General features: G+C 54.1%; 1 protein-coding gene across 4 annotated transcripts; it reads left to right on the plus strand.

The window, feature by feature from the left end:
* The first annotated feature begins 655 nt into the window (after positions 1 to 655).
* PPP3CC (protein phosphatase 3 catalytic subunit gamma) lies at positions 656 to 27,223 on the plus strand. 4 transcript variants are annotated; one of them, XM_082779462.1, is made up of 15 exons: positions 656 to 909; positions 10,103 to 10,300; positions 10,543 to 10,667; positions 14,244 to 14,355; positions 15,836 to 15,981; positions 16,338 to 16,477; positions 17,029 to 17,106; positions 17,193 to 17,287; positions 17,954 to 18,079; positions 19,005 to 19,082; positions 19,884 to 19,910; positions 20,855 to 20,936; positions 21,265 to 21,362; positions 22,862 to 22,891; positions 24,066 to 27,223. In XM_082779462.1, the coding sequence occupies exons 1-15, from the start codon at positions 858 to 860 to the stop codon at positions 24,242 to 24,244; spliced, it is 1,566 nt and encodes a 521-aa protein (XP_082635588.1). In that variant the 5' UTR covers positions 656 to 857; the 3' UTR covers positions 24,245 to 27,223. The 4 variants fall into 4 exon arrangements, with proteins under 4 accessions (XP_082635588.1, XP_082635590.1, XP_082635589.1 ...); XM_082779464.1 differs by lacking the exon at positions 22,862 to 22,891; XM_082779463.1 differs by lacking the exon at positions 19,884 to 19,910.
* Positions 27,224 to 27,839: the final 616 nt, after the last annotated feature.

The raw sequence follows: 27,839 nt of genomic DNA on the forward strand, positions 1-27,839 counted from the left end.
ACACGGTTCACTTTTATTCCATTTTCACACACAGATTTCCATCCCCTTCCCCTAAAAAGCAGGAAGCAGCCCTTGGATTATTCATATTTCCATTTTATTTCCATTTCCACTTTATTCTCCCATCCTTCCACCCCCTTCCCCTCCAACCCAGGAAGCAGCACCCAGTCCATTTTTATTTCCTTTTTATTTCCACACAGATTTCCATCCCCTTCCCCTCAAGAAAAAAAAAAAAAAAAGGAAAAAAAAAAAAAAAGGAAGCAGCACCCTTTTCATTCTTTATTTCCATTTTATTTCCACTTTATTCTCCCATCCTTCCACCCCCTTCCCCTCTAAGTCAGGAAGCAGCACCTGGTCCATTTTTATTCCATTTTCACAGATTTCCATCCCCTTCCCCTCAAAAAAAAAAAAAAAAGGAAGCAGCACCCACTTTATTTCAATTTCCATTTTATTTCCATTTTATTTCTATTTCCATTTTATTCCCACTTTATCCTTCCACCCCCTTTCCCCTCCAACCCCCCCCCCCCCCGTCCATAATGGCGGGCCGCGTCTCCTTAGCAACGCCCCCTTCCCCTCCAAGATGGCGGCAGGAAGGGAGGGCGAGCCGCGCGCCCACGTGACCCCGCCCTCCGCGCAAGCGCAGTAGGGGCGGCGGCGGCGGCGGCGGCGGTGGCGGCCGGGGGGGGGGGAAGCGCCGCGGAGCCGCCGCCCGGGGCCGGAGCCGGGAGCGAGGCCGGGACCGGGACGCGATCGTTTGGCGGCGTCGGGAGGGGGGAGGCCGGCACCGGGACCCCCCCTCCCTGCCCCCCCGGGGTCCTCTTCATCCTCCGTGAGCCCCCCCCGCCCCCCCCCCCGGCACCATGTCCGGGCGCGGCCACGCCAAGCTGCCGACCACCGAGCGCATCGTTAAGGGTGAGGAGGGGGGGGGGGGGGAGTGCGTTTTGGGGCGATTTTTGGGGTTTTTGGGTGTTTTTTTTTTTGGGGGGGGTGGAGGGGAGAAGGAGGGGGTTTGGGGAAGCCTCGGGGTTTTTTTGTTTTTTTTTTTGGGGGGGGGTCTTGATGGTTTTTCTGGGGGGTTTTGTTTTGGGGGAAATCCGCGTGGTTTTGGGGGCGACGGGTTGATGGGAATCCTATTTATTTTTTTTTTCGGGGGGCCTCTCGATGGGGACCCTCGTGTTTTGGGGGGAATCCTCGTATTTTAGGGGCACCTTATCGTTTTTTTGGGACTCTCTTGATGGTGCCCCTCTTTTTTGGGAGGAAATCCTCGATTTTTGGGGTCTACCCTCTTTTTTTGGGGGGAGAATCCTCATTTTCAGTGGGATCCCCTCTTTTTGGGGGGGAATCCTCTCTTTTTGGGGGTGACCCTCTTGATTTTGGGGGAAACCTTCTTGTTTTTGGGGGGCGAGCCCCTCATGCTTTTTGGGCAACCTCATTATTTTGGGGTGAATTGTATCGTTTTAGGGCAACCTGATTGCTTTGGGGGAACCTTATTTTTGGGGGGACGACCCCAGTTTTAGGGGAGCCACGGGGGGGGCTCTTGGTGTGTGGGGAGCCCCCCTTAAGGGGTTTTTGGGGAGATTTCCCCCCCCTATGGCCAAACTGGGGGGGCTGCTCGTTTTGGGGGGGGGGGCACCTGGTTTTGGGGGGGCACCCCTGATTTTGGGGGATTTCACATTAGGGAGATTCCCCCCCAGAAACCCTCACTATGGGGGTTGGGGACAGCATTTGTGGGACAGAATCCGTTGTGGAGGACCTGGGGGGGGGGCTAGATTTGGGGGGGGGGGCTCCATTTTTTGGGGTCTGAGCAGCGTCCCCCTAATTTTTTTTTATAGGATTTGCTCCTTGTGGTGTGAGCTGGGGGGGGGGCAGGATCATATAGGGAGCCCCCAGCCCTATAACGAGAGCAGGGGGGGAGGTAATAGGGACAAGGGGGACAGCTGGAAGGGAATGACCCCATATTTTTGGGGTTTTTGGTTTTTTTTTTTTTGGGGGTGTCGTGGCCGTGCTGGGAGGGGAACCCCCCCCCCCCTTTTGGGGTCGTCCCCAGCCCGTGCTCCCTGCGAGGGATTTTTTTAGCCCGTCATGCGGCCGGTCACATGCGGCGCGTTAATGACCGGGGGCCCCAAACGAAGGGGAAAAGGGGACCGGAGGGTGGCTTTTTGGGGCTTTTTGGGATCCCTTTGTGCTGCTCAGGGGTTTTGGGGTTTGATCCCTCCAAACCGAGCCCAGATCCCTAAAAAAAAGCTGCAGGGTTTGGGGAATCGGGGTCTCCCACAGCAGGGTTTTGTCATTTAGGGCTCGCCGGCAGCCCTGCAAATCCCCTAAATCCCGGCCTCGTAACATCCCCGCAGCCTTTAGGATCCACCCGGCTCCCCCCCCCCGACCCTCCCCGGCATCAGGATGGCAGATTTGGCCCCAAATCCCTTTGAACGACGCTGGGGGTGCTCGGTTTGCCCCCCAATCCCTTTTGGGATTTGCTCGAGATCCCCTAGAAACCTCCCCGGGAAACCTCGGGGGCTGTGATTAGGGCCGGAGGGTGCTGACACGGTTATTAAAAACCGAAATTGGGAGAGAAAAGGCAATTTTCCCTCAACGGAGGGCGCCTGCAATTAGGTAGGACCGCCTTTACCCTATATATTTACATCTCCGGGGCCCTGCGGGAATGGGAACTCTAATTAAGGGGAAAAAATGATTTTTTTTTTTTTTTTCCTGTTTGCAGCGGTTTGATGTTTATCGATTTTTATCATTTTTCTGCGTAAAAGTGGATTTGGGTAACTCCTGATCCTGAAAATGCTCGTTTTTGGGGTGCGCTGAGGGGTTGTTCTCAATCCCCCGGTGCCTGGTTTTAACCAAAATCCTTCATTTTGGTTAAAAATGAAGGAGGTGGGGGGTGGTTTTTGTTATCCGTGTTGCCCAAAAAGCTCGAATTTTTGAGGGATTTGCGTATTTTTAGCATGATGCCCCAAAACTGGGGCTGGGCTCCCCTCCCTGGGTGTTATTTGGGTGTTATTTGGGTGTTATTTGGGTGTTATTTGGGTGTTATTTGGGTGTTATTTGGGTGTTATTTGGGTGTTATTTGGGCGTCGTCTTTCCGTGAGCCCCTTGGCTTTTTCAGGCTCATTTCTGCACATCCAACTTGGCTTTTTTTGCTTGTTTTTTCCCCAAAAATGATGCTTCCATGGAGCATCTTTAATTGGGGAAGAAATAAAGACCCTGATGCTATCCCATCCCCATTCCTGGCGTCATGGTTTGGGGCATTCCTGGGCTGCCTCCAGCTGAAACAACCCCTAAATACCGGGAAATTGGGGTTATTGAGAAAAAGAATCATTTCTGAGCTGGAAATGGGGTGTTTTTGGGGGTCCTGCCCTGCGTCGGGGCTGCAGAGCGGGCGCTGGTTTGGCCACGTCGTGTCCTTTGGGTTTTATTTTTTATTTTTTTGGTGTTTCCCCTGAGAATAGCAGCAGGTGCTTTGGGTCGGAGCCGGGAAGGGTCGCTGGGTTTTGTGCAAATTGTTTTTTTTTTCTCCCAGATATGAACCCGGGGAAGGTCAACCCCATTCCCTGCCTTCGAGGCCGTGCCTGCTGCTCGGAGACCCCCTTCTGCAGCAATTAGAGCAAACGAACCCCCATAATTGAGCATTGCCCCGTCCATAAGAGCTATTTAGGTAAATTTTGGGGTCTCTCTGGGGGCAGAGCCACCCTAAAAGCTCAAAATATTCCCCCCAGACCTATATTGGTCCGGGCTGCTTTTCCAGGTGTGGCTTTCCCAATGAGTCCCACAGTGGCCGTGCGGCGTTAGGATGGAATTAGGGCTCGTTAACGAGGGAACAAACGACCTGGAGGCATCAGCATTATCCTATAAGGCAGGGATCGGGGCCGGGCTGGCGGTGCCATGCAGGACGGTGGCTCCAGAGGGGAGCTGCTCGTCTGGGCTGTGCTTGGACTCGAAGCTGGTGGAGCAAAACCTGGCAAAAATTCATCCTGGGACACAAATCCGAAGCGTTTTCCCCACCCTGACCTGATTCTGGTGGAAGCACGGGGATGAAATTCCTCTTAAATGGGGGATTCGGGCTCGGTTTCCTGCCAGCTGAGCTCTCTCCCAGCAGCCTGGCTCCGGGAGGAGCCTCCAGTTCCCTCGCCTTGCCCTAGAAAACGCTCCCTCCTACGAATTGCTGAAGAAAAGGGTTTTTTTGGAGCAGCAGGAGGACGCTGAGGATCCCCATCCCCAGCTCCTGGACGAGGACCCCGAGCACGGAGGACGGGCGCCGCTGCGATAACACAACCGGCGATGCACCAAGCTCTGCAATAAGGCTTGAATTTATATTTTCAGCCCCATTTTAACATCCAGGATGACTTTACACCCGGCTCGAGGTCTTTTTGGAGCTTGGAGAAGCCCATCCACGGGGCTGCTCCCCTGGGCATCGCGTGCCCATCGGGAAGGTCCCATCACTGCCAACACCCAACGCTGCGCTCAACCCCTTCCAATTTTATTCCCCGTAGCTTTAGGACTACATTTTTTGGGGTTTTCCCCCTCGAAAAGAGCTGCTCCGTGCCCAAAGGGAGCCGGTAAATATTAGGGTGACCCCTCGGGGTGGCTGGAAGGGGGGGGAGCTGGTTTTACAGCTCCCAGCAGGTGGGGAATTCGCCTCGGCCACAGAGCCCCCGCTGTTCCCCCATTAATGAGCTATTAGTGGAGCCGCTGTCAGCTCGCTAACCTCCTGCAAACAGGTGGCGAGCTTCCCTGCCTGCTGACATCTAGGAATCCCCCTCTTGTCTCCTTGGGTGAGCTCCCTTTTTATTTATTTATTTTTATATTTTTTTTTATAAGTCGCTGCAGCTGTTTGCTGGAGACCTCGGGCTTTTTTTCTCCTCCTCTTTCCATTAATTTTTAATTTTTTTTTTTTTTTACTCCACAACCCCTTCGGAGCCAGTGAGAGGAAAGTGCCAGCTCTGCGGTGCGACTGGAAGGTCTGTAGGGCTTGAGGGCCTCCAAAGGACCCTTTTTTTTCCTTTTTTTCCCTCTTTTCAGGCCACTTTTGGGCGCTCTCTTTGCCACGAGGCGGGTGCTGGCCGGAGCCCTCGTCTCGGGGGGCAGGTTGTCTCAATGACAACCCCAGGCAAATCCACGCCGAGGCACGGAGCTGGGGAACCTGGCACGGCTCAAACACCCTCCTTGATCCCAAAGAGGCCGCCGAAATAGGTCGAGCACGGGGGCTCCTGGAGGACAGGCACCCGGCTCCCCCGACGGGGAAATCCCCCGGGATGAGCAGGGCCGGCTTTAAGTCGCCTCTGCTCCACTTAAACACCCCTGGCTTTAATCCCCGCCAGCTCCTCGGAGGTGTGTCGGAAACCTCCTTGAGTCCCCGCAGTTTACTTTGGCCAAAAACCACCTTTTTTTTCCCCTTTTCCAGCCCGATAACACTATTTAGATTCCTTGTTTTACCAGCGGAATAGCCGAAGGATAATTACGCCCTACCTGATTAATTAGGAGGTGCTGAGCATGGCTCCGAAGGGCAGCTGTACGGCTTCCCAAGCTTTGTGGCCTCCACAACACACACATGGAGTTGGTTTTGGGTAGATTTGATTATTTTCTAGCCTCCTGGCGCTGCGCTCAGCTTTGGACGGGGCTGGGTTGTGCCCCTCTTGGCACCCGGTAGCTCTCTGGGTTGTATTTCCTTGCCCAGGGCTGGCACTTGGAGGGTTTTTTATTTGGATTTTAATGCACCTGGCTTCTGCACAGCCCAAACGTGCCAGGTTTTAGTATCTGAGAGTGAGCACGGCCTCAAAATTTGGGTGTCACTCCTGGAATTGCTGAAGGGCAGAGACAAATTCGCCGCGGCCGATCGCTGTCTCCATTTCTCTCGACTCTGATACCATGCTGACTGCTCCTCCTCTCTCCCCCTTCGAAGAAATCATTCTATTTGGTAGGATTTGCCATACAATGCAGGTATTTTTAGGGCACGTCGCTGTCCTATAAAAAAAAAATGGTTCAAGGTAGGGAGCTGAGCGCATTTTCTGAGCCAGGAGGCTGGCGTCAGCTCCAGCAGCGCGCTCTGGCTAATTTTGGGGAAAACTTTGGAGCTCCAAAGCCCTGCAATTAATCCTACAGACTCTTGTGATTAATCCTTTGTGTGCAAAGACTGATATTTCCTCGAATACGAGACCCTAATATTGAGGAGGAGGGGACCCAAAGCCCCGTGTGCCAGGCAGGGCTGCGCACCGTGGGTGCACGGCCACGGCTCCGTCTTTTGGTCTTTTGAGAAGCAAAACTCATTTCTTGCTCCGTTTTTGAGTGCTCAGAGCCTCGGAAAGCCGCGTCTCTTACTCAGAACGAAAAAGGAAGATCGCTGCCATTGGAAGAGCAGAAAGAACATGCAAAAATTTGGAGGAAAAACACAAAAATGGTGCGAATAATCGCTCCTGGCTCTCGCTGCGTTTACGCAAGGAAGGCGTTCTCTTGACTTGGTGACTTCTGAGCTACTAACGCTACTTCTGATGGCACAAACCGGTGTCGAGGGGACAAATTAAGTATTTTTTCAATTTTTCAGAGGCTGGAGGAGCGATTTATTGGCTCTGCTTGGTGGTGGCTGCGTTGCCACGCTGCTCCTGCAGCCGGCTCGGGACGGCCGTGCCAGCGCTGCTGCTGCTGCCTCCTGAGAAATGGCACAGATAATTCGTCAGGGCTTGGGCCAGGCTCTGAAAACTCGGCGTGGAGCACACATCTGTTTCTGCAGGCTCTCGTGTAAACGTGCCCGGAGGCGCCCTAGGGGAGGGAGAATTTCCTGCAGGCCGGCTCGGGGATTCGTGCGGCGGAGACGGCGTGGCGTGTTCTCCCCAGGAACGTGTCTGGATCCCCAAAAATGGGGATTATTCCCTAGGAAATCAGTTTTTAATAGCTACTAGGACTCAGAAAAAGTTCAAAACTGACTTATTTCAGCTTCTGAGCCTCAACCTGTCCTTGCTTTTGGGCACTTGAGGCCCTTTTAAAACCCGGTGGCTTCTGCAGGACCTGGTGCCGTGGCTGGGTTCTGATTTTTCCTCTCACTCAGCCCCCGTGCAGAGCTTTCACCTCCAATTTCTCCCCCTCTGGCAGCAGGATCCCACCCTCCGGGTGCCGCGGCTGCGAGACGGCTTCTGCTTGCGCTCAGCTTTTTCCTGAGCTGTGCTGCCTGCTGCAGAATACCCCAAAACGGACTTTTTCCTCCCCAAAAATACATCTGCAACCATCTGTTCCACTGTAAGACTCGTTTGACAGAGAGTGAGCGGAGAAGGTTTGTGCGTGGAGTGCCCCTTGGATGCGCTCCCATCCCTTTTGGGAGCTTCAGGGCACTTTGTGTTGAAAATCTTTATTTTTGGGGGCATTTTCTGGACTCAAATCCCTGTAGATGCACCCAAAAAGCCCGGCTGGAAAGGGAGTGCTTTGACCACGCAGCGCTGGCTCCTTTTTCACCAAGGATCTCTCCTTGCTCAGCCTATAAATGACATCCCGAGGCTCTCCGTGGAGGTGCAGGGGTGGCAGGACCCCCGTCCTCCCCTCTCCATCCCCTCTCGGAGAGCTCCCAGCACCTCCCCGCTCCTCCTTTTGCATCCGTGCCCCGCAGCGAGCAGAGCTGTGGCCCTCCTCTGCCTTTTCCTGAGCTCCTTCGAGCGCAGCCGACCTTTTAATCCGTTTTACTCCTCAAAAGTTCACTTCCACGGGTGCCCTCTGGCACGCGCCGTGCGTCCTGTCGGCAGGGCGAGAAGCGCGGCGCTTTTTTCCGTGTCGGATACCCTCATGAAACAACGCCCCAGACCTCAAATTTCCACTTTTTGACCCATTTTAACCCAGCCTGGATGCTCTGCGTGCAAAAGGAAGGTGGCACGGAGGTCGCAGCCCACGAGGAGCTGGATGTTGGGAGCGTTTTCTCTGCGATTTACCCAAATTTTCGCACAGGGAAGGGTGCCCAAGGGCGCAAGGCTTCGGCTCCACTTCTTGCCCCCCCCCGGCTGCACTGAGGATAAAATTGAGACCTTAAAGAAAAAAAAGAGCGGATATTTATGTCAGCTGCTTGCAGCCGCTCGCCTAAAGCCCTTACACAAGTTCTGCTGGCTAACAGGATTACTGGCTGGGACAACACTAATGACTTAAGTCTGTGTCCTCGTCCCCGGCTGCGGGGGGTTCGAGTGGCTTCTGGGGCAGGGAGGATTTCTCCTGCAGCCCCCACGAGGCTTTTGAAGCCAGATTGGAGAGCCAAAAAGCCCTTTTTTTTTTGGGATGGGTCAGCAGGAGGTGTAGAAAACGGGATTACTCCACACCTCCCATGTGTAAGGCGGTGTCCGTGTGGGGTGCGTGCGTCCCCGGCACGGTGCCGGTGTCTCTGGTTGCTCCAGAGCAGGGATTTCTCCCCAAATCCTTCTCCTGCCACTCCTGGCTCCACGCTGCTTCCTTCCCCTGCTCCTCGTGGGATCGGAGCCACGCGAAGCCAGCGAGGGAACTTACATAAAACCTCCGGGCTGCTCGCATCGGCGCGGCCCCGGGTTTTATCTTGCATAACTCCGCTCGCACGGGCTACCAAGGAAAAAAAAAAAGGCAAGGCAGAGCAGTTTTCAGAGCAGTGCCAGCACTTTTCTCGTGGCTCTGCTCTGAATTGTGACGGGCAGCACTGCTGGGGTCCCACACCTTTTTTTTTTTTCAGGCTCAGTCCCAGCTCCTGGCCGTGGGGGTCTCTCTGCGCCCGGTGGCCGCGTTTTAGGGTCTGGAAACGGAGCCGCGCGGTTCCCGTTTCTCTCTCTCTCCTCTTCCTTCTGAACCGTTTGACCTTCAGATGCTCCCTGGCTTCCTTGGGAGTCAGCTGCCAGGCGCTCGGACAACTGCCCGCTCCCCAGAAGGATTTACGAGCCCTTCCCCTGGCGCTGCAGCCCCAAAACCCTCCGAGTCCCCAAAACCCCCGGAGCCCCCTGGAAGCGCGTGCCCCCAGCTCCTCCACGTGCCCCCTTCCCTTTGCTGTGCAAATCCGGAGAGCGTGGCATGAAATTCCCTAAATTCCCTTAAATGCAGAGGGTTTTTTTGGGGGGAAACCGAAGAGGTCACCCCATTTTTCCCCCCCCCTTAAGCTGCAGAGGTGCGTAATAGGGGCGCTCGGAGCTGCGTCCAGCCCCTGTCGGTGCAGGCAGGGGTCCTGCCAAAACCTCGTTAATTAGGGGCTGCTCGGCGTTAATTGGGGGCTGCTCAGCGTGGGGGCCCTTTCATCGCCTCCGCTGCTGTCCTACATTCGCCGTGCTTCAGACCTGAGGTTGGGAGCAGAGGAGCTCTGGTGGCTCTGGGTTTTTTCTCTCCCTGCCCCGTTTGCATTTCAGAGAGACACAAATCCACGGGGCTAAAATCCGATCAGACAACGGGAGGTGCAGAGGATGCGACAGCTTAAAAATCTTTGCAAAATTGCTCCAAAATTGCTCCAAAATTGCTCCAAAATTCCTCCTCCATTCCCTTTCCCTCTCCGGGGGGATGCCCCGAGCTGATCTCCATCCCCATCCCCGTGCTGGGCTCTTTCTCCAGCTCCTCTCCTCTCCTTTCCCAGCACCCAGACCTTCCAGGAATTGATGCCACGCTGCAGCCCGTAGCTATTACACAAATCTCATGTTTTCTCCTTTTTTTTTTCTGGCTGTTTAGGCAGTCCCGGGACGAGGTAGCTGAGGAAGGCAGATGGACCTGGTGCTTATTTCTGCTCCGCGCGCTTCTTTTCTGCTGGGGGTTATCTCCCCCTGCAAGCAGCACAAATTGGCCAACCTGAACACAATCAGGTTGTGCTTTTTGCCCTCTTTTCCCCCATTTTCGCGTGCAGTCCTGCTTTTGGGCAGCCTCCTGGCCACGACTCTCCTTGCTGAGCTCGGGGGCAGCCTCGGTGCCCACGGTTTCTCCGGCTGCGGGTGGCATCTTGCCTTCACGGGGCATCTTTTTAAGCACTTTAAGTTTTTTTTTCACTCTCTCTGGCAGCTCAGCTTCCCACCTTTCAGGATCCCAGAGCAAAATTTCCCCCGGAGCAAGCTCGGAGCCTCCTGCCTCGAATCCCGCGGCTCCTTCCCCATAATTTGTGCCGTTTTCCTAACGCCTCCCCTTCCTTTTCCAGCCGTCCCCTTCCCTCCCACGCAGAGGCTCACCCTGAAGGAGGTGTTTGAGGACGGCAAACCTCGCCTCGACGTCCTGAAGAGCCACTTGGTGAAGGAAGGGCGCCTGGAGGAGGATGCGGCGCTGAAAATCATCAACGATGGGGCCGCCATCCTGCGGCACGAGAAGACCATGATCGAGGTGGAGGCTCCCATCACAGGTCAGAGAGCCTCCTGCCCCCTTTGTTTCACCCTGTAGCAGATTTTCAGCCCTTTTTTTTTTTCCAACAGGGAGGTTTTGGAGTTGTTTTAGCTCTCGGAAAAGAGGGTTTGGCACAGGCTGGGTGTGAAGCGGGGGTGGCTGGGGGCAGAGCACAGCCGTGCTCCTCGGTGCTGTCGCGACCTTTCTTTTCTTAGCACGTAACTCTGCCTCTCTTCTGTGCTCTTTTTCCCCCCCCTGCAGTGTGCGGTGACATTCACGGGCAGTTCTTTGACCTGATGAAGCTCTTTGAAGTGGGAGGCTCACCCAACAACACCCGCTACCTCTTCCTGGGAGACTACGTGGACAGAGGCTACTTCAGTATAGAGGTGACAAACAAAAGCTGAACCTGGGGGGTGTTAATGCTAAGCCAGCGGACCTAAAAGCTTACAAACTCGCAGGATTCAGCTTAGCAGGGAAAAAAAAAAAAGCAGCACTTTGCAACCGAGCCATCGCTCCCCTGAACATATCCACCATGTAGTGCCAGAGATGGGGTCAGGAGGGAAGGGAAAATGAATTTTGGGGCCCAAAAGGTTGGAGCAGAGGCATTTAATGATGCATTTCGCTGTGCTGTGCCTGTCTGAGTGCCTGCCTTGTCCCCTGGCAGGGACATGTGGTGGAACATCACGCACCCCATTAGGGTTTTGCAGCTCAGTGGGGTGCCAGGAGCTGGGGGGCACTGGGAGCTGCTGGTCTTAAAGGGTAAAGGGATCACCAAAAAGCCACGGGTGACACAGGCAGCGAGGGAGAGTGGTTAGGAAATGCTGCAAAGCCCCAAACCTGCTGGAAAAGGAGCACTTGTCCCAGCTGGAGGTGACATCTGGGGACACGGCGGCACGAAAGCCATCAAGCTGGGTGATGGAGTTAAGGCAGGAGGAGCTGCGAAATCATTTCGGTTTCTGTTTGAGGAGGAAGGGTGCTACCACAGCGGGGCTAAACCAGGGGAAATTTTCTGTTCAGGACTCGTTAAATTTTGGGGAGGAGCTCTCAAGGCCAAGAACAGAGGCAGAGGCTTCTCTGAAGGCTCCTGCAAAGCATTTGGGAGGCTCCTGCCACCAGCTTGTGCTTCGGCACCTCTCCGGCTCGTGCCCAGCCCTGTGCTTTGGTGTGTTCCTAAACACTGCCTGCGAGCCCAGGGCTGACAAGGAGCTGGTTTTGGGGCTGCTGGATTTGGGGTGGTGCTGGCAGGAGGAGCCCGGCAGCCCCTGGGGAGGAAGGGGACGAGCGGAGCCTTCGGCTGCACGGCTGCTGGGGGTGCAGTTTGGGTGCATTTACCTGGAAAAGAGGCTCATAGAAATGACACAACCACATGGCGAGTTGTTTCAAGGTGAGAAGTGGACTTTTTTGGTGTTAAACCTTCAGGTGAGGTGGGTTGTACCTTCCGTCTAGGTGCAAATTTACAGATCCCAGGTGATGGATGCTGATCCCACTCAGAAGGGAGCACCGAGTTTGGGACCAGAGCCCTCGTCTCTCCGTTCCCTGCTAGACTCCAGGGACATGGACGAGTCTGGAGAGCAGATTTGGTGGGCAGAGGAGTTTCTTTTGTGGCTTTTCCCTCCCGAGGAGGACTCCAGCGAGCCCTCACCGGTCTGCACTGAGCCCTGCAGCAGAGCACCGTGGGCTGAGGACGGTTTTTGGGCTGAGAGCCTTTGGTTATCCCATGTCAGGAGGCTGTGAGCATACAAATCTCATTTTCTGCTGCTCTCAACCCTCCTCCTTCCCCTTTTTTCCCCTTGTGCCTGCGGAGAGGAAAACCCCCGAGCGCTCTCCGAGCCCGCGATCGCATCGATGTCTCACGATTCGGGGTGGGCTTTGATGAGCACACGCGGGGGCTGATCCAAATGTCACCGATAAAGCAGCATCTGGAAGGTTTCACCCCCTTGTTCCTCTCGACGTGTGCCTTTTCTTCCCACCTCCTGCTGCCTGTGTGCTCCAAGAGGTTCCCACCTGGGCGTGCAGCAGCTGGCTCGGAGGATTTCTCCGAGCAAGGAGCCGGCAGCCCCAGATGTGAGACTTTTGATTCATTTTTTGGGGAAGATTTTTGCTCCCTAACAAAACTGGGGGAGCTGAGGAGGCGTTCAGGCAAAACGTGCCCCGTGTGAGCAGCCCAGGTCACCCTTGGGAGCCCTCCCCGTTGCTCCGTTGGGTTGTCAGGGTAAAAGGAGCAGTTTCTAGCTCAGATAAACCCTAAAAAAAAATAAAAAAAAATGAAAAAAACCCTGAAAGCCTCCGTTCATCAGCTCAGCTGGACGCCTTCAACAAATTATTTCTGGGCTTCTGGCTTGGGGAAGTTCTCATTTAGAAATATTCATTCCCAGTGAGCGTAATGAGGCCATGAAGAGTGCGGGGTTTTATTTTTTTGGGGTCCCTCTCCTGTTCCGCTGCTGTTTTTCAGAAGCAGGTAAGAGCCTGGCGAGGCAGCTGCCAGCTTCGTTTGGAGTTAATCCACGGGCTCAAACGAGGGGGCTGACAGGCAGTGAGGAAATGGGGCTAAATACCTCCGTTTTGGGATGCTGGTGAGCCAGCAGCTCGAGGAAGGGTTCCCTCCTTGGTCTCCGAGGGGGCACGTTACACCAGGAGTATGATCTGTGGAAAGAGCTTGTTAAGGACAGGGTGATCGCTGTCTAATTAGGAATTGCACACGCCATAGTTTTCCAGGCTCAAACGTGATTTTTATCCAGAATAATTAAATATAAATTCAAAAGAGAGCTTAGAAATTAAAAGGGAGCTGCCTGCGCCGCTTCCCTTGGCTCTGCACTGCTGTGGTTTGGTCACCACGTGCCCAGAAGGAGCCGTGGTGCTGAGTTTAACTTTAAAACACTTTGAATCCTGTCTTAAATAACTCTTAACTGTCTTAAATAAAGGGGCCGGCTGCTTTCCCTGATGCTTTGCCAGTCGTTGGTTTCATTTCTGGGGGCTTTCCCTTCCCATTTCTCCTGCTGGCTCAGGAACGTGACACTAAGGCTGCAAACGTGGGGGACTAAAGCTTTAAATCACAAAATAATTAGGAATATTTTTGTCGGGGGCACTCCTCCTGTTAGTGGATGTAACGAAACGTTATTTTTGCTAGCCCTAAGTGCAGCTTGCATTACCTGCCACCGTCTCTGGCCCCATTTCTGCTCAGATTTAAAATTCAGGAGGTGTTATCAGGTTTTTTTCTGTGGGGTTGAGCTGTGTTGGGTGCAGCCGGGTGCTGTGCAGCTCCTTGGGATCCCCGCGTGTCGTTGGAAGGACTGATTTAGAGCTTACCACGGGTATCGTGGCATTAAAACACCGAGCCCCCAAGGTTATCGGTGGTGGAAACCAACCCAAAATGAATTCATTTCGCTCCTGGGGGCTGTTCCCATGCTCCTGGAGATCTGCACACCACATCAGTGATGTTTTCAGGATCCAGCACTCCCCTTTTCCACGGAGCCTCCGCCGTGCAATATTTCGGGCTCCTTTCGGTGCAGCATCTCTTGGCACGACCTCTTTACAGGTGTCAGGGCGAGGGGATGTGGGAAGCCCTCTTCAAAGCCAGCCAGGTTTCACCAACTTATTTTTTTGGCCAGGGTTTTCCTGTTTTGAACTCGAACTTCACGTGACCGTAGCGTAAGCAGCAAACCGGGTGCTGTGCAGGGAGGAGAAGCTGCCCCCACCCATCCCAGCACCGAATTGCGACCTCATTTGTCACTTCTCCAGCTCGGCCCTAATATAGAGAAATGCTCGGGGTGGCTTTCCCCCCCCCCAGCTGCCAAGGTTGGCCAAGATAAGATCTGCTGCCGATTATGGAGCTGGGTTTCTATCAGGGTTCCTCACGCAGCTTTTTGGGTGTCTTCCCAGAAACACTTCGGGAAGCCCGTGGTTGATGGGTGCCCTATAAAAGGTTGTCATTACACGCCGTCTCCTCCTTCCCTCTCTTGCAGTGCGTGCTGTATTTATGGAGCTTAAAGATAAATCATCCCAAAACGTTGTTCCTCCTTCGAGGGAACCACGAGTGCAGGCACCTCACAGAGTATTTCACCTTCAAACAGGAGTGTAAGTATCACCTGGGTAAGGATTTAAATCTATGCACATCTTGCCCCCTTTTGGGGGCTTATTTTGGGGTGGGAGGCGACCACGAGTGATACCAGGTAGGTCTGGAGCTGTAAAAAAACCACATCTTTGTATCCTGTGTAGGCTGCATTTCTCCTGTTTCAGCTCTTGATAAAAACCAAACCCATTTTGAAGTCCCACAAAGTTCTGGGTGCCTTCTGGCTGCAAAGCTCCCTGGCTGGAGGGACCACGAGCACATCTCCCCTGCCTCCATGAGGCTGCACGCATCCCCCTCCCTGACTTTTTCAGCCCCAGCACCGTGTAATTACTGCCAAATGACTTTCAGCTCCAGCTTGTGCAGCTGGGATCGGTGATTACAACGGGAAGCAAATAAAGGATTTGCTCCTCGGTGTTTGCACCGGGCAGAATCATCACCTTTCAGACGATTTTACTGGAGTTAAAGAGAGTTTGGGGGCTGCGTTTACGTATTTTGAAACTACAACTGATGAGAGGCTGGGGGATGACCCCTCTCCCCCGAGGCTGATGGTCATTATACTAACGAAGCAATAATCATCAAGGTCTGACCCAGCCTCGAGGAGTAGCTACGGGCACGGCACAAGCCCAAGCTTCAGCCCTGCAGCTCGGGATGCTGCTGGACAGGGTGAGGCCGATGTAGGTACTGAGATAACGAGGTCTGGTTGCCCAAAAATGAGCTGGAAAGCATCTGCCAGCTCTGCTGGATGCCGTAGCCATCAGGTGGTGGGAGATGAGCTCAGATAAAAATGTGTTTGATATCATTAATGGGGTTTTCTCCAAGATCTGCCTGTGTTAACACACTGCTGCCTTGCACGAGGACACACCTGATGAGCAGTGATCCTGTCCTGTGCTCTAAGGGAGGCACGGAGAGATGTTTGGAGGCTTGCTGTGAAAGCTGAGCTGCTTTTGGATTTTGGAGAGGCCACGTTGGCTCCTCGCTGTACAGGAACACAGGATTCGGGAGGTGCAGTGTGTGTAGGAAACCCTGGGATGACTTTGGCATCCCAAATTTCCTATCACAGCGGCACCCAGCGAGCTCCTTTTCTGGCTTAATCTTAGTGCAAGCCTTCTAGAAAATATCTCGAAAGGAAATCAATATTCCTGACCACGTCCAGGTTTGGAACCTTTTTATTTTCGTGCCCAATAAGCTTTTTTCCAAAGCATTTTCACCAATGCACGGGTGCAAAGTTTGCCTCGCAGGGGCACAGCCTCAAAATTCCCCCATCACCTCGGGTATTAAGCTCCCCAAACTTATTTATCAGCGCTTCAGCTGATCAGAGCTTTCCTTAATGCTTCTCACATCGTGTGGGTTGGGATGCATGAATGACTCCCTGAAAAAGAAGAAGAAAAAAATTAAAGAAAGCTCTGCTTTCAACCTGAGCAGCCTTTGTTGTGCAAATTAATTCACTTTTCCCCTCTCTTCCTCCCCGTGCCCCCACCCCAACAGGTCGAATCAAGTATTCGGAGCGAGTGTACGATGCGTGCATGGATACCTTTGACTGTCTTCCTCTTGCTGCCCTCTTAAACCAGCAATTCCTGTGCGTTCACGGAGGACTGTCTCCAGAAATCACGTGTCTAGATGACATTAGGAAAGTAAGTAACCTCCACGACCTTTTCACGTTTTTTTGGGGTGTGTTGGGCATCCCAGCTGGGGTTCAGCTCCTCGCAGCCCGTTTGCTGCTCCTGGTTGGCACACGTGGTAAAACTTTGGCTTTTTGGGGTGGTTAGGAGGGGAGCACCATTTAGGATTAATGGTGTGGTTCATGGCAAGCTCGATTCACACCCGGGCTTCCAGGTTGAGGCTCCTGTGCTCTGCGTATCCACGCCGTGTGCCGCTTCTGGTGTGCTGAGAGGAGGCTTAAACCTCGGGAAAAATAACCACAGGGCTAAGCTGGAGGCTGTCTCCAAACCTCAGCGTGTGCTGTCCTGACGTGGTGCACGTTTTTCAGTTAGACAGGTTCAAGGAGCCTCCAGCCTTCGGCCCGATGTGCGACCTGCTCTGGTCCGATCCGTCGGAGGATTACGGCAACGAGAAGACAGTGGAGCATTTCGCCCACAACACCGTCCGAGGCTGCTCCTATTTCTACAGGTAAGCAGCGTTTTAGGAGGCTGATAGACCTGAGGGTTTCATCTCCTCGTGCTGAGGTGTAAAGGGAGATGAATTGCCATTCAGATCTCTCTGTGGGACTCCACAGCGCACCTGGCTCTGCAGCAGTCTTCTGTTGGCTCTAATGGGCAAAATCTTGTTCCCTCCTGCAATATTCAGCTCTTTTTGGATCCGTTGCTCTGTGAAATTGTGATACCGGACAGCAGAGATGCTTCTGCTTGTTGGCAGCCTGCCCCTTTGAGTGGTTTTCAGGCACTGGACAGTACCAGGAGCTCTAGGAAATAATCCTTTCCTGGCTAAAAGAGGAGCGTTTGTGCTGACAGACCACTTGTAGCCTGGCTGATAGGGAGGATTTGGCACCAGGGGGCTGTTCAACAGAGTGCTTCGCAATTAATTTTTGGGTGATGCAATAGATGCTGGCCTCGTTTGGGGATGCTGGGCACAAACTGAGCAGATGCTGAAAGTGGCCACCAAGACCTCGGGCGCTACCTCTTCTCTCTTGCTCCGTGCTAACGCGTGTTTTTGTTTTGCAGTTACCCTGCAGTTTGTGATTTTTTGCAGAACAATAGTTTGTTATCTGTAATCCGAGCTCACGAAGCCCAGGACGCTGGGTAAGTGCCCGAGCAGCCTCCCCATCACCTCCCCGCCAGCCGCGCGGAGCAGGAGCGGCGCGTTTAACGCTTGACCTGCTTTCCAGGTACCGAATGTACAGGAAGAGCCAGACAACAGGCTTTCCGTCGTTAATCACAATCTTCTCTGCACCAAATTACCTAGATGTCTATAACAACAAGGGTAAGGCTGGCAGGGCCAGGGCTGGGCTGCTCTTGGGCTGTCGGTGCTGGCGTCACGCTCCCAGGAAATCCCTCTCCATCTTCTGCCCTCTCCTCTGCTTGCGTTTGCGTGCCTGAAACGAAAAAAAAAAAAGAGCTTTCTGTGCTAACCCGATGGCAGCTGGGGAGCTGGAAGTGGCTGGCTTCTCTGACTCAAAGATCTCAGCCGTTACTGTGGCAATTAACTGTCAAGTGAGAGCCTGGAATAATGCTCTCGTTCCCAGCCACATGACAGCCGAGCGCTCCTGATGAACGCTGCCATAAAAGAGAAGCTGCTTGTACAGGCAAGCTGTAACTTCCCCGTTCCCCTGGTACCGTGTACGTACTATGGGGAACTTCCCTAAAATGTATTTTTTTACCCCTCCCTTTGGATCTTGGCTCTGTGCACAGCACCTCTGCGTCGATTTTAACAGCGTGGTTAAATTCACCTTCGTTATTATTACGAGTTTTTGATAGATCATCTGAAAAACACTGCTTAAGCTCTGGTTTTGGGTAGCTGGTGGTTTGATTCTGCATGAGTTCAGCCTCTTGTTGCTGTTGGTAATGAAGTTTTAATTAGCAGAGGTGCAACTCCCTGAGGCTGACGGCTCCTTTGGGCTCGTCTTGTGTCTCCTTGCTCTCTTCCCAGCTGCTGTACTGAAATACGAAAACAACGTCATGAACATCAGGCAGTTCAACTGCTCCCCTCATCCCTACTGGCTTCCAAACTTCATGGATGTCTTCACATGGTCTCTGCCTTTTGTGGGAGAGAAGGGTAAGAGCTGTTGGGATTGATTTTTTGGGGTTGCACAGGGACTGGTCATGGTTTGAACCCCTGAGTGTGCAGAACCCGTGCCACGAGCTAAGTGTGTTGGGACAGTGCCACAACTTGTAGCAGATACCACAGGGAGAAGTGCTCAGGTTCAAGGAGAGCCATGTGTTACTGGCTGAAGCTTTAAAATAATCATCGATACCTGCTTTAGAAAGCTTTTTCCAACAAAACAACCCCTTTTTCCTAATTCTGCCTGGCCAGTGGAGCCGGTCTCGGTCGGTATAGCCCTGCCTGGGGATTTGGAGACGTTTTCCCTCGCTCCTCGTGTGCAGCAGAGGAATGAAAATCTCCTGCTGGCTGGTGGCCAGAAAGGAAGCATTCACTTGGATGTAAAGGCTTAGTTCATTTTGAAGGAGGTGAGGCTGCTTAAAATACATCCAAGGCTTCGCCTCGCTTTCTGGGCGAAGGAATCTTTTACACCTCCTGGCGGCTTTTAAATTCCCCAGCGGAGCCATGGGTTTCGAGGACGACTTTAAAGGCCCCAGCCAAAGGATTTTTGACTTTGAGGGAGCCCAGGGTTGAATTCCCCGCAGACCTGAGGCTCTCGGAGCCAGGTGGCTCGGAGCTGTGCAGGTTTGGGGTGGGGAGGCAGCGATGCTGGCACCCCGCTCCCCACGGCTGCTTCATCTGTGCTGTGCTTGGACCACAGCCACCTCCTTGGCAGAAGGTGCAGAGGATGTCGTCTGCTCTGGGTACTGCTGCGAGGCACCAGCAGCGAGCAGCTAAAAAAGTGGCTTTGGGCTCCCACTTCCAGAGGGAAAAACGACCTTGAAATCGCTCCTGTGTCCGGCTCGTCCTCCCGATCCCTCCTCCTGCCAAACGCGCGCTCACCAGGCCTCTCTAACCTTCCTGTCTCTGCTTCTTGCAGTCACAGAAATGCTCGTTAACATCCTCAACATATGCTCCGATGATGAGTTGATTTCAGACGGCGATGAGACATTGGAAGGTAAAAAAAAAAACTGCTGGGACTGAGCTGGTAACGGGGAGGGGAGGGGGTGACGGTGGGGACAGGTCTGGGACGCTAGCTGCAGAGTGCTCAGCACCTGATTTATGGCTGCCTGCCCTGCCAGGGGCTCCAGATCCTTTTTGGCCAGCCCTTGTGCAGCCAGGGGTGGGAAATTTTTTTCTTTTTTTCCCTTTGCTGCTCAATGACAGCGGAATTGAGTTATATTCCCTGTGACAGACGCTTCTTGCCAGCTCCTCTGGAGAACGGTTTCCTGCTCCTTGCAGAGACTGCTTCCCGAGCTGGTATTTTATTTTTTTTTTCCCCCCCGAATCTAAATTTGCTACAGCAGAACATCCACCCAGTCTGCTCATCTGTTGCACCAAACTCCTCTCAAGTGGCTCCTCGTGGCAGCCCAGAAATGTAGCTCACAGCTTTCGGCCCTGCTTTTAAGCTGTGCGTCAAAAGGGAAAAAAGGCAGAGCCTCGGTGGCAGCTTGTGTCGGGGGGTGGCAGGGACATCGTGGGGGTCTCGGGGGGGTGCTGCTGGCACAGATCTGCACAGGGTGGAGTAAAATCAGTAAAATCAGTCCCGCAGGGAAGCAGAACACCACGGGGCTCTAAAAAAAGGCGCCGCTTCGGCCGACAGGTTGACTTTAACCCGCTTCTCCCATTTGCATTTCGTTTTGGTTTTGGTTTTGTTTTTTTGGTTTTGTTTTTCTTTCTCCCTCCCATGAAAAATTAAATTTGTTTCTTCTATCTCTGTCTTCATCTACTTGTTTCTTGGTGTCTCCTCTCCCTGAAGATCACTACATTTCAAGCTATCAGAAAGGTACCCAGCTAGAATTTGCTACCGGCTTAATTTTTCACTGCCTGTGCCACCAGATTCCTTGGAGTGGATTTGAATAGCTGACTAGTTGGGCAGTCTCTTCATCCCCTTTTCAGTTTTAACATAAGCGCCGTGTGTTTTTTAACCCTTCTGCGTTCCTCCAGGAGCTCGAGGAACGGGGTTCACGTTTCTATCTGACTTCTGAATGCAGCCACCTAGTGCATGGCTGGGCCATCGGTGCATGCTAGACCTCCGGTTTGGCTTGTCCTGTCCTGATGTGTACTTGGGCCATGTGAAGAATCTCAGCCGAGAGGAGATGTGTCTTGTTACCTCGTTTACCTTGGTTTCTGTTTGTTTCCAGTTACCCTCCGTGCTTTTTCTCCCACGTTTGGTCTGTGTAGGGGCGAGGGGAGCTCACCTCTCTCACTCTGTGTGCGCGCGGGGCTCCGGCCAGCCCTTCGCTGCGTGCCTGGGATGCCCGAGCTGGTGCTTGCCTTGACACCTCTCCCCGCGGCGAGCACAGCCCCGGCGTCCTGCAGTGTCCATCAGCACTCAGCCCCATCCACGTTCTGCCTTGCACACCCCGTGGCTGAGCCATTTGTGTCCCATCCCGTGTAGTGTGAGCCGACCCGGTGAGCTTCCGACGGCGCCTGTCCGAGCCCCTTCCCTTTGGTGGTTCTTTACTCTCAGACCTCTCGAGTCCGTGTGTCATCCTGTCGGTGTTGCCCTCCTCACTGCCATCCTGGGCGCTGTTCTCTCGAGAGCCTAGCTGTGAAATCTGCAAACCGTGATTTTATTTGATTTTCTTTTATTTTATTTTTATTTTTTTTTTTTTTTCTTTCCCCGGAGTTCAGGCAGGGGCTTGGCGCTGCCGTTGCGCCTCCGAGGGGGAAACCTTAACCATGCCGGTGGTGTTTTGTTTTTGTTTGTTTGTTTTTCTCCCCAAGGTGGGACAACAGTCCGTAAAGAGATCATCAGGAATAAGATTAGAGCCATTGGGAAGATGGCACGGGTCTTCTCGGTGCTTCGGTAAGGGCGCAGCACGGTGCGTGGCGGCGACTCCTGTCTCGCTCCGGGTCTGGCGGTGCACGCGCGGTCCAGGCTGCTGCTTTAGGGCAGGTGGCAGAGGCTGTGGGTGCTCTCAGGCTTCTAAAAAAAAAAAAAAACCTTGGCTGAGCTGTGCGTGGCCCTCGTGGTGCTGGGATGTGTTTGCTGTGGCGGCGGAGGCAGAGGTGCTGCGCTCAGGAGGCAGGGTCGTGCTCGTTGCCAAACGTCAGCTCCCCGCTCGTTGCACGGACCCGTCCCAACCCTGTGTTCATCTCTCAGTAACCCCTTCTGTATTTTTTTTTCTTCGCAGAGAGGAAAGCGAGAGCGTGCTGACCCTCAAAGGCCTGACTCCCACAGGTACCCTGCCCCTGGGAGTGCTCTCAGGGGGGAGGCAGACCCTGCAGACGGGTGAGTACGAGCCCGGCACGCTCCGTGCCGCACCACCCCCGGCCCCTAGCTCTGCATCTGGCCCCCAGCTGTCCTGGAAACTGCTCCATCGCTTTCCTTAGGCATGCCTCGGGGGCCCGGGGGACCTGAGGGATGCTTCAGGCCCCCGGGGAGGAAGGATTCCCAGGCAGCAAGCAGCAGCGGAGGTGGGGGTGCGCAGAGCCTTCCGTGCACCCCGGAGGAAGGGAATACGAGGAAGAACAGCCAGCAAACAGCACCCAGCCCAGAGCACGCCTGTTCCTTTATTTTTTTTAAGATATTTCTGCAACAATCAGGCATTTCCCTCCTAACCCTGCCTCCTCAGCATCCTCTGCTTCAGCTCTCCCTGGCTGCTTCCATCTGAGGGCAGCGACAAACCCCACGCCTGCTCGTTTGTCCTTGGCTACCCAACCCCTCCTGGGCGGGACCCGAGGAAATCGTGCAGCCCGGCAGAGGAAGCTGAGGTTTAGCCCAAGCATCCAGACCCTCCGGGCCTCTGATGTTTCCTATTAAGACTCCTTTAGGCCCCGTGGTTTGGGCTGCTTTGGGATTTTTTTCTCTGCGCTCTGGCTTTCGTTGCTCCCACCCTCGCCAGCGCTCTGTGCCCAGAGTCAGGGAGGGAGTTCTCGCACCAACTCGTGTCCCCGGGGGGGGGAATCCTGTAATTTTGAGGGTTTTAATCCTTTCCTGCCGCCAGCCTTTTGAGTGCTGGCATGGAAGCAGCCCGCTTTCCCCCTTCTGACCAGCACCAGGTGGTTTCCTAAGGGCTCGGAGGAGCTTTTGCTCCGGGATGGCCTCCGTGAAATAGTTTGCAAGGGAGGAACGTGGCAGCTCCATCCCTCTGCTTTAGCTGCAGCAGGGTCTCCTCCTCCCTCCCTCCTGCAGCACGGCGTGGCAGAACTGTGCCGCTTCCTTCCTCCTCCTCCTCCTCCTCCTCCTCCTCCTCCTTTTTTAGCCTCTCGAGGACCGCGTGGCCTTCGCGTTGCGGCCAGCGCCAAACCGGCAACGTTTTGGGGCTGAAAGCGGGGGATCTGGTCAAGGAAAAGAAATGCCTGCTCCCAGATGTCGAGGCAGGGACTCGATCCAAACTTCTCAGCCTGCAGCAGCCCCGGCGAGGGCGGATAGAGGGGGGGATATTGCTCAGCTCTGTGGTGCCGTGGTTGCCTGGGGGCACTTTGGGGCTCGGAGCAGGATTTGAAGCATCAGCCAGGTTTTGGTGGTGGAATTTAGGCCAGCTCCTTGCTTCTGCTTTCCTTCCCCTGGGGTTTATCCCCGTGCTGGCACCCAGGGAGCCCCCTCTCTGCCCCCAGCTCCTGTCCCCTTCCTTCTCCACCGCTCGGTTTCCGCTGCCTCCACCGGGGTTGGGTGGCTGCGGGCTCTGCACCCACGGCGCTGATGTCGGATCACTCACTCTCACTCTTTTTTTCTTTTTTTTTTTTTCTGTCTCCATTTTTGCATGCCACTCTTCTTCTGTATTACAGCCACAGTAGAAGCGGTAGAGGCACGGGAAGGTATGGCTAGAACCCGGCGAGAGACTCGAATCATCTCCGTGTGTGTGTGCGCGCTGATTTTAACCAGCTTTGTCGGCCTCGTGGACGCTTTTTTTTCACTCTTGCATCACCAGAAGGGAGGGAGGAGACCCTGCTGGGAGGCAAAAAGCACACAGAGGGCTGGGGCAGGGCGATTTTAGCCTTCGTTCATACAGTCCCCGAGCCCACCCTGTCCCCTGGAGTCTTTGAGACCCCGGTGCCGGGGTCCTGCGACCTCATGGCTGAGCTCACCCCCTGGAAAACTCAATCCCACAACAGCTTGACCCAAATCCTTAGGGTTCAGCCGGTTGCTGATATCATTTTTGCCTTCCCCCAGGTGGGCCAAGATGCTCCTGGGGTGGAAGAGCAATTTTTCCCTGCTGTTCTTGCAGAAAGAAAGGCTCGGTCAGCTTTCTGCCCGGGGAGCTTCTCCCCTCCGTAGCTCCGATGAATGGGGCCACACATCTGCGGCCGGCTTGCCAGCGGAAGTTTATTTGCAAACCAGCCAAATCCTTGCGGAACAATTTGGCTCCAAACCCCCTTTTTTTTTTTTTTTTTTCAACTTTATAAGTTGAACATTTGGCCTGTGTCATCGCCGTGAGGGTCCCGGGCTCTGCTTGGTGGCGGTGACCCAGGTGTGCGCCCGTCCCCGGGGATGATTTTCATCCCCCGGGTGTCTCCTGGTCATGCAAGAAGCACTGCGCTCGTCATCCGAGGCCTTTTTCTGTGGTTTGTGCTGGAGTTTGAAGCCTTGCGGTGGTGTCCTCGTTGGTGTGGTGTGTGGTGTTGTTTTTATTTTAGTTATTTTTTAGCAGCGTGGGGTTTTTTTGTTTTTTTTCAGCTTTTGAAAGTCCCCTGACGTTTCGCCGTCCGGGGCCGTTGAGCACTTGTCTGGTCTCCGAGCTCCTTCTCCTAAATCAGATGCCACCGGGGAGCAGAGCCAGGCCCTGCCGCCCCAACTGGCGCTGCTGGTGGCCCAGTTTGCCTCCCAAACTGGGAGAAACTGGGCGATACCCAACACAGAGCCCCAGACACGTGCTTTCGGCCGCCCCGGCGGCGCTCTGTGCGCCTTGCCGCGCGCCGCGGGGCTCCCGGAGGGGGGACCCCATTCCTCATCCCTTTTAACCCTTTTTCTCTCCCCTTTTTTCCCCCGCAGCCATCCGTGGGTTTTCGCCCCAGCACAAGATCCGCAGCTTCGAGGAAGCCCGAGGGCTCGACCGCATCAACGAGCGCATGCCGCCGCGCAAAGATTCGATGCACTCGGACGGGCCGGTGAACTTGGTAACCTCAACAAACTCTGCGGACAAGAACGGCACGGGGAAGAAAGCCCAGTAACGGGGCCGAGCGCCCGGTCTGCACCACTAAAGGATCCAAAACTTAATGAATTTTATTTATTTATTATTGGGGGGTTGGGGGCGGGGGCGGGGGAGAAAACCAACTTCACCTGGAGGCACGTTCATAATCCAGTTTGCATCCGTTCTGTAAGAGAGGTGACCATTTTGTAATTTTTTTATTTATGTTCGGTATATATATATAAAAAAAACTCCATCTTTTTTTTTTTTTTTTTAATTTAGAAACCAATCTAACTGCTAGAGCATTGTCCCGAGTGTGTTGTGCTGCACAGCTCACCTCCGGGGGAGGCAAACCTCGGCAGAGAGGGGGGGGTCACCCCGAAACAAACCCAGTCCCAGGCAACTTGGGTCGTCCACTCCGGTACAAATCTCGGTCAGGCTGTGCTTTCCCAAGCAGCTCCTTTTAAAATAGGGTTGGTTTGGTTGGTTCTTTTTTCTTTTTTTTCTTCTTTTTTTTTGTTCACGGCTGTCTTCTTCCCAGAGTTTGCTGTTTTCTTCGGCTTCTTCCCCACGCTGCGAGCGGCTCGGGTCCGGCCCCGTGCTTCAGAGGTGATTTCCCAGAGCGTGTTCCCAAAGCCTCGGGTGTCTCGTGGCACCTTTTCCTTCGGTAATTCCGTTTTTAGGCCAGCAGATCCCAAAGCAAAAAGCAGCTTCTGGTTAGGATCAGGGGGGGGGGCAGGCGCATCCTTCCAGCCCTGGCTCTCCGACCCCACGTGGCTGCGGTCCCTTTGGGACTCCTCTGATTCACAGCAGAGGAATTATCTCCGGGAAACATGCGTGGCCCAAATTTTTAAGGGAAAAGAGGGTGATTTTTGACTCGTGGATAGAAAAACCCCTCTGCTGCCACCAGCACGTACCGTGGGGCCGGCGGCGCGCTCCCCCCCCCCAGAGCCAGAATCCCTCCCGGCCACCCCAGGTGAATTTTTTGGGGGTCTTTCACTCGATGGGGGCTCGGGGAAGGGCTGAGCCGTGGTGCTGCTGGTTTCTGTGCAGGGATTTTGACTTGGAGAGGCTTTGCAGGAAGCTTTGAAATCCCTCCCTCGGCTGCGGCGCAGGGAGGGTTTGGCAGCAGGTAGAGGAACCCAGGGGATCCAGAGAGGTTTTTTGGGGGGCTGTTTGTGCTGGAGAGCCCCCCCCAAGGTGAAAAGAGGGCTGTGAGGGAACCAGAAGGGTTTGCAAACCCTCTCGGAGGGTTTTGAGGCTTGGCTGTGTGCTCAGAGCCTCGTTCTTTCGCTTAAACTTTGACCCGCAGCAAGTGTTGGGAAAGGCTTTAGCCAGGCGCCGGCGGGTCCCTCCCTTCCCCGCGTGCCACTCGAGCTGCAGCAGCTTTCGGGGCCAGCTTTCACTTCTCCTCCTCCAACTTTCTGCCTCTTGTGGCTTTCCCCGAGCACGGCCAGAGGGTTTTGCCTCTCCGGGGGCTCTTTGCCGGGCACCTTTTGGCCCCCCAGGAGCCAAAAACCACGGAGGAGAGCAGCAATTTTGCAGGGAGCTTTCATCCCGCCCCGTGCACCACGTTTAACTTCACGCCAGCTCTTTAGGAAGCAGCACCCGTGAGCAGACCCCCGGGTTTTTTCACGAGAGACTTCGAGTCTCCGTGCCTCCACTTCTTCTCTTTTTTTTTTTTTTTCTTTTCTACACGCCCACTGCTTTGCAAAAAGTGCGAGATGTTTTGAGCAAGCTTCTCTAAACCCCATACGAGGCGTGGGGCCAATTGCCTTTGTCTGTGAGTATCTCTCGATTATTTTTTTTCTTTCTTTTTCCTTTTTTTTTGAATTTTGATGGCATCCTTTCCGAATCGCAGTGAGCCCATGTGTGGTATCTTCCTCCGAGAGCGCAAAAAAACCGTGGCAAAGGTGCTGCCCGTGCATGTTTTTAGGGCATGTTGTTCTCACCCAGGCTGGGATCTCGCCCCAGCAGCAGTTTTGGGGTTTTTGGGGACGGGGACACGGCCCCTTAGGGGAGGGGATCCCCTCGTGCTCCTCCCGGGGCCTGCAGCAGTTTGGGGGTGGCAGGATCGGGTGGCACGCATGGATGGTCCCCATCCCCTCGCCACCATGACGGGGCGTGGGTGCTAATTACCCCCTCGATTATCACTCATTAAGCCCGGAGGAGCAGCTGGAGAGGGGTGGGCAGCGTTTTTGCGCCCCCCCTTTGCACCCAGCTGGGGCGCAGCCTCTCCTCCTGGCCGCATTTTGGGGACGCAGCCGGCGAGGTGGGGCGAAAAAAACGCAAAAAAATCCAATTTCCACCCAATTTCCACCCAATTTCCACCAAATTTCCACCTCTGGCCGGCGCCTGGGAGCTGTGCGCATCCCAAAAGCCCTCATCTCAGATCTCCTCCCCGGCCAGCCCCCCCAAAAAATAAAAAACCAGTGAGCACGAGGGGAAGCCCAGCCCGGGGCTCGCTCCTTTGCAGGCTGACCTCGCAGCCTGGGTTGTTTTTTTTTTTTTTTTTTGCATGTTTAGAGCAAAGGTGCATGAAACAAGGAGGGGAGGCAGCGCCGCGTCGGGCACGGGGTTTGGTGGGAGAAGCCCTCGCCCCCCCCGTGCCAGCCCCCCCAGGGGAGGCCCCAAAACCCCCCCAAAAAGGGGCTGCGTGCTGGGATGGTGATTTATTATTTTAGGGTTCTCGATGCTTGAAGGATCTTTCAACGCCCGTTGCCTGGAGACTGCCTCCTTTATTTTATTTTATTTTATTTTATTTTTATTTTATTTTATTTTATTTTATTTTGTTTCTCGCTTTTTTTTTTTTTTTTTTAGTTACGTTTAAAGGAAAAAAAAAAATTACTGGTGAAAATGTTATTTATTGGCAGAAATTATTTAATATAATTTCTTTTTTTTTTTTTTTTTGTGAACAAGGAATGAATTTGTTAGAACTGTCTTAATGTAAATCGGAAGTCATCTTTAAGGAGAAAAAAAAAAAGAAAAAAAAAAGAAAAAAAAAGTTTAAAAAATTGACGCAGTCGCTCGGCTCCGCTGTGGTTCCTTGGGGGCAGCCCCGGGGGCTTGGGGAGGGAGGGGATGGGGGATTTTGGGGTTTGGGGACCCCTTTTTTGGTCCCCAAAAAGGGACGAGGCGCTGTGCTGGTGCCTCCGGTGCTGCTGCTGCGCCTCGGCGTTTGGCCTCACCTCCTTGGAGAGCCCTCAGCCTCCTCTCCTCGCCCTTAAAATGGGTAAATAACGAAATAACGCTCTTTTTGGGGCCGGGGGGGGGATGCTGGCTCCTTCTTTTACCCTCGACATCCTTCTCCTTTCTCTCCAAGGCTTGTTGGAGGAGCGGAGGCGCTGCCTCCCGCTGTCGAGGCCACCTCTCCATGCGCTCTCCCACCTCTCCGACCCCCTCATCACCCCAATCGCCCTTTTTTTTTCCCCTTCACCCCTTTTTTTTCCCTTTCACCCCTTTCCAGAACCTCCTCCCACCACCACCTCCTCCCCAACCTTCCCCCTGTTTGGGGTCAGCCTCCGGCCTCGCTCCCCTTCGGGGGTCTCCCCTTTGGCCTCGCCGTCCCGTGGCCGTCCCCCGGCCTCGCGGCGCGCTCCCGGCTGGCATCGCCGCGCTGAGCAAACAGGAAACACTCG

This window comes from Aythya marila (assembly GCF_965140915.1).
Source record: "Aythya marila genome assembly, chromosome: 26".
Classification (NCBI taxonomy): Eukaryota; Metazoa; Chordata; class Aves; order Anseriformes; family Anatidae; genus Aythya; species Aythya marila.

Bases quoted from the DNA above. Each gene is read 5' to 3' on its own strand.
- PPP3CC (XM_082779462.1), top strand. From the start codon at position 858: ATGTCCGGGCGCGGCCACGCCAAGCTGCCGACCACCGAGCGCATCGTT. The intron at 15,982-16,337 runs GTAAGTAACCTC...CACGTTTTTCAG, and splicing joins GTCTAGATGACATTAGGAAA to TTAGACAGGTTCAAGGAGCC. The intron at 17,107-17,192 runs GTAAGTGCCCGA...CCTGCTTTCCAG, and splicing joins CACGAAGCCCAGGACGCTGG to GTACCGAATGTACAGGAAGA.